The sequence below is a fragment of the Tachypleus tridentatus genome, chromosome 10, assembly GCF_004210375.1.
Source record: "Tachypleus tridentatus isolate NWPU-2018 chromosome 10, ASM421037v1, whole genome shotgun sequence".
Taxonomy (NCBI): Eukaryota; Metazoa; Arthropoda; class Merostomata; order Xiphosura; family Limulidae; genus Tachypleus; species Tachypleus tridentatus.
This window is the reverse complement of record NC_134834.1, coordinates 111747251-111753250: the sequence shown is the minus strand read 5'-3', so window position 1 is coordinate 111753250 and position 6000 is coordinate 111747251. Positions and strand designations below refer to the sequence as shown.

The following is a 6000-nucleotide window of genomic DNA, read 5'->3' as shown; positions in this document are numbered from 1 at the left end:
TATAGTATTTGTAGACATATTATCTGAAAGAGCATTAACTGATGGTATTCGACTGAAGTGATAACTAAAACTAAATAATTTTAATATAGTACGATAAGTGTGTGTTTTGTTGTTTTAGAAGAATTGAAGTTAGATTTGAATGTTTATATACACACAGATGGCGCTTCAGAGAGTGTGATAATGGCTGTAGTTATAAAGATGGTTTTAGGGAATTGCCAGTCTTTATTTTTAAACGTAAAATTTCTTCGAGTGTTGTGGGAAAACTGTCTTCAAATGTACGTCGAAAACTTTCGACATCAGATGTGCATAGAGGATTGAGAAAATATCAAGGAAGACGTGAAATACCAGCGGTAGTTAATGTCAGTAATGTGAAAGATCTTATCTATTCCATGACTACTGCGGAACGACAAATTTTATTAGAGGAGCTTCAAACTTTTCAAAGAAAGTCACAAGAGAAAGGTAGAACCGTGTTTTGGGTGTTATTGTACTGTTAAAAGTACTGAACACGTAGAACAGTGTTTTTGGTATTATTGTTTTTAGCAGTACAAGTCCGCAGACATACCACTGTGCCATTGGTGACTGGGTATTATTTTACTGTTAAAACTACCAGTGAGGTAGAACAGTGTTTTGAGTATTATTATTATTATTGTATTATTAAACTAACAAGTTTTCCTGTAATGTTTTCAAATGGCATTTTAGCTGAACTATATATAATATTTAAAGATGTAATACTTTATATTTAAGTTTATGATGTTTTGAAATGAACCTGGTTCATTAGTTATATATTAATACTGTTTAAATGTACTTGTTATCTTCTATAAATATTGACATAGTCCAGTAAAAACAAAAACAATATTCTTTGTTATGTATGTATCAGCATGAGAAAAGTTCAATGACCAGTTAATACAATAAACTGTTTTTTTTTTTTGCAATGGCCATAGAAGTAAAATAATTTTATTGTATCATATAAATGAAAACTTTGAGAGTAAGTTTTAAATATGTGGTTTTTTATATTTGCTTATATATATGTGTGTGTTTGATATGTCTTCAAAATGTGTAGTTTTTAATTTTTTTGTCCTATTTATAATGACTTCAGTTTTCAAAGTATTTAAAACAAATGCACCAATAAAGACGTAACTTAAATTCGTGGACAAATACTCTTCGTTTATTAATAGAAGAGCCTAGTTTACTATTTTTATATTAAAATAACTTGATAAATTTTAATAATTAAAATCTGAAGTAGGACCTAACACAAAAATCACTGAACTAAATGGTCATTACAGAAAGTGTATAAGCAGAAGTGTAAACAAAACTTGGTACCTTTAGCTGTTTTTACAGTAAAGACAAAAAAACATTGAATATTTTAACAAAACTTGGTACCTTTAGCTGTTTTTACAGTAAAGACAAAAAAACTGAATATTTTAACAAAACTTGGTACCTTTAGCTGTTTTTACAGTAAAGACAAAAAACATTGAATATTTTAACAAAACTTGGTACCTTTACCTGTTTTTGCAGTAAAGACAAAAAAACATTGAATATTTTAACAAAACTTGGTACCTTTAGCTGTTTTTGCAGTAAAGACAAAAAAACATTGAATATTTTAACAAAACTTGGTACCTTTAGCTGTTTTTACAGTAAAGACAAAAAACATTGAATATTTTAACAAAACTTGGTACCTTTAGCTGTTTTTACAGTAAAGACAAAAAACATTGAATATTTTAACAAAACTTGGTACCTTTAGCTATTTTTACAGTAAAGACAAAAAACATTGAATATTTTGGAATAGTTTTTATTAATGAATATCATATTTTTCATCAAAAAGAACAGAATTGTCCCCCAACTGTTCAACAACTTCGTGCTATTGGCATACACTATGCTCTTCCATTTGTTGGATTTGGATTTCTGGATAACTTTATAATGATTGTAGCAGTAAGTTGATTTTAGTTCTTCTTCATTTTAAATGACTGAAAATTTAAAAATTAACAGTAAGAATTTGTCAAAATACATTAAGGATAAATGAAATGTTAGAATTGGGTAAGGTTTGTGAGGGATAATAAATGGAAAACTCGTACTTGATAATCATGACATGGCTAGGTTAAATTTTTCTTTTTCTTCATTTTTACTAATGAACATTTAAACAATATTTCACATCTTGAACAGTTGATAGATGGAAACAAGATGACTGCATAAATTTTGAGCTGGTTAAGAAACAGTTGGGAGGTATAAAAAATTATAAGGCTCCTGGGCTAGATAGTATTTCTCCAATGGTTTTGAAGGAGGTTAAAGATTAGATATGCGAGACACTTACTACTATTTTTTTTCAGTTTTTGAATAGTGGGCAGGTACCAGGGGATTAAATATTAACTAATTCAATTCACCATTTCAAGGGAGGTGATAAAAATTGTCCCTGTAATGGTAGACCTATTATTGGTCTTACATCAGTTGAGGGAACAGTTTTCAAAAGTCTGTTGGATAGTAAACATAGTTTCACAGTGAGGAAATATCTTGCCAGACAAACCTTTTGGCATTCTTTAAAAAGGTTATTGGCTGTGTAGATGAGGGTACGGTTGTAGATTGGATACATCTGTCTTTTCAGAAAGCATTTAACACCTGCCTCATGAGTGGCTTGTAAAAATATATCTGTCGATGTGGGAGATAAGTTAGTGAATTGGATAAAAGAGTGGCTAGATGGAAGAAAGCAAAGGGTTGTTACAAATGAAGTTCAGCCAAATTTGTTTAATGTTACAAGTGGGGTACTTTAGGGATCAGTTTTAGAACCTTTGATTTTTTTATTTACATCAGTGATGTAGATGGAAGAATGGTCATAACATTTCTTAAAGATATTTAGGTATTAGGTGTTGATGGATGTGAAGAGGATGCTACTGATTTACAAAAGGGTTTAGATCATGGGTAGACATTTAATTATAATAAATGCAAGATAATGCATTTGAGTCATAATTTGAATTTTAAATACAATTTAAATAGAAATGACTAACAATGTCATGAAATAAAGATATCTTGGTGTAATAGTCAATCAGTCTCTTAAGTCATCTGAGCAGTGTGATCTTAGTGTTAGGGAAAATAGGATTTTAGGTTGTATGTACAGAAATCTTGAATACAAGTTGAGGTGATAATTTCATTTTACAGGACACTTGTTAGGCTACATTTGAAGTATTGTGTTCAGTCTTGGGCTCCATTTCTTAAAAAAGATAAACTGTTGTAAAGGGTTGAAAGGAGGGTTACTAAAATGACGCCTTGTATAAAAGGGTTGTCATATGAGAGAGGTGAAGGTCTTCATTTTTAGAAGAGTTAAGGGGATTTGATTGAGGTGTTTAAGATTGCTAAGGGAATTGACAGTGATCTTTTTCTTATACTTGGTGATTAGAGTAAGACTCGGGGACACAAGTATATGTTTTGGCAGGGTTGGAGTCATCTTCAGCTAAGATGGTTTTATTTTTCTAATGGGGTGGTTGGCCAATGTAACAAGTTTTCTTCAGATGTTGTGGAGGTAGTAAATTTAAGTGAGTTTAAGAGAAAGTATTATAACAACATGAATGATAAGGGCTGGCTTTGAGGTTTGTTTTGTTTTATTATGGAGAATGAGACAGTTTAGGTGGGATCAATAGGCCTCTTGTTGTCCCTAAACAGTTTGTTAAATAATTGAAGAAGTGTTAAAAGAAATTACTGAAAATGATTCCTCTCTATCATTGGAGCAGAGAGACTAAGACAAAGTATTTGTGATTTGGATATTTTAGATCTACAGTGTCTATTGTGTACAAAACAAATCATCACAGTGCATGTAATCCATCTATACTTGTAAAAATTGAAGCCTTAAACGAGAGCTGGACCATTAATCAATTAATGAGTTACATTCAGCTGATCGAATATTCTCACATGAGGGTAAGACAGGTGGGTTAAGTTAAAGTGGTAATAACCTCTGGAACACTGGTTTCAATTAATAAATTGGTTTGTCAGTCAGAACATTAATTTAATCAATCATAAATTAAAAATGTATCTTGAAATGGCTACTTGTCAATAAAAGTGTTAATACCCTTACCAGCTGTTCTGAGATACATTTTTATTTTGAATGGGTTTCTCCTTACAAAGAATTTTGAATTAGGATCAAAAATAAGAAATCCTAATGGCAAATGTTTTGATTACTTGTATGTATGGAAACAAACTAGCTTAAACTGCTAATTTCATATAGTTCATCCTTTCTGTGATATTGATTTACTTGTAAGTTTGATTATGTGACACTAAACAGTATAGTAGGTACTCATGGATAACCAAACTAATTGATCAGGTCTTTTTGGAATTAATAAGAAAGCTTTATCAAATGTTAAGCATTATACTTTTGTTTTCCAGGGAGATTACATTGATACAACAATAGGCCTGACTTTAGGAATATCTACAATGGCAGGTGACTAAAATAATATTCAAAATTAGTCTTAAGAGTGAAACTTCTTGTAGTTGCAAAACAAATTAGTGAAGTAATTTATTAAATCTTATTTTTATTAATAAATGTGATCTCTATATTTTTTAACCAAATTTATTTACATTTTTATATTTTTCATATAGGATGTTAAAAAATGGGACTCTGAAAGGATTTTTTACTGTAAACAAAGTGTAACAAAATTTCTATAAATTGATAAATTATATTTGAAAAATGTAAGAAACCTTTTCAGTTGTCAGGTTTTATAGTCTGTGATAATTTCACTTAAAATCACCACTGCACCTATTGGTTGTATTCAAAGTTTTAAATAATTCTCCAGGTTTTATAGTCTGTGATAATTTCACTTAAAATCACCACTGTACCTATTGGTTGTATTCAAAGTTTTAAATAATTTTCCAGGTTTTATAGTTTGTGATAATTTCACTTAAAATCACCACTGTACCTATTGGTTGTATTCAAAGTTTTAAATAATTCTCCAGGTTTTATAGTCTGTGATAATTTCACTTAAAATCACCACTGTACCTATTGGTTGTATTCAAAGTTTTAAATAATTCTCCTTTTGTTTTTCATCAAATCACATGCAGACTGATTCAGTTACTTTATATAACAGCTGACAAAACAAGTTCTTCTTCTATACTCTGTTATTGCAATACAATCTTTGGCAATTTCATTTTAAAAATTGCCATAATACTCTTTTTTTATGGCTAAACTCAGAAGCATGCAGTCTAGATCTATTTGACTTAATATCTCATTAACTTACTGGAACTAAATTTTGTTTCTGTATTTATAACACGTGACATAGGTCTGGAACTTTCCACACACTGAGAGATATTATAATACAACAGCACTAGAGAAAAACTAAATGTTGTAGTGACACCATGCAATAATGCAAAAAGATCCAATTCACAACAGTCAAAGTACGTAACATATCATTGGCAGAGTTACATAAGGAAAATTGTGATAAACTATCCTTTCTAAAAATAACTAAATCCAACACTCATGGTAAACTTAAAACTATCAAAATCATAATACATTAAACTTAAACAGTGGTGTGTGTATGCACGCACGCACTCCACTCCTAAGGCCAATGAACATAAAGAAACAATATGCATTTTGCATTGTTAGACAACCACGTATTTGAGTAGAGCTTTGAAAGACGAAAATAAGAAAAGTGAAAATTAAAATAAAAAACGTTTTTAGCGATTAATAGGGAAAATATGAACACTATGACATTAGCCTAAATAATAGCTGGTCAAAAGTTTAAAACCATACTAAAATGAAGCATTAATAGGTAAACATGTAACAAAATGTTGTTATTTGTGTTCAAGTATTAGTGTTGTTAACATTTCCCACTGACATCTCCTGTGTTGTATTGGGTAAAAACATGGCAAAGGCTAAAAAGTTGACAGAGTTTGAACATGGCAGAATTTTCAAGCTGCAAAAGCAAGGTTTCTCTCAACGTGCCATCGCTGGTAAGATTGGGCGTAGTAAAACTGCTGTTGCAAATTTCTTAAAAGACCCTGAGGGATACGGAACGAGAATTTCAA

The 6000-nt window shown here is 30.4% G+C and overlaps 1 protein-coding gene across 1 annotated transcript in view; it reads left to right on the top strand.

Annotated features, from left to right (window-relative positions):
- The first annotated feature begins 232 nt into the window (after positions 1-232).
- LOC143230096 (transmembrane protein 65-like) overlaps positions 233-6000 on the top strand; it is a 30176-nt gene continuing 24408 nt past the window's right edge. The window contains exons 1-3 of the mRNA XM_076463140.1: positions 233-459; positions 1823-1929; positions 4366-4420. Of these exons, the coding sequence (XP_076319255.1) occupies positions 390-459; positions 1823-1929; positions 4366-4420 (232 nt within the window). The 5' untranslated portion in view covers positions 233-389. The remainder of the gene's footprint in view (positions 460-1822; positions 1930-4365; positions 4421-6000) is intronic.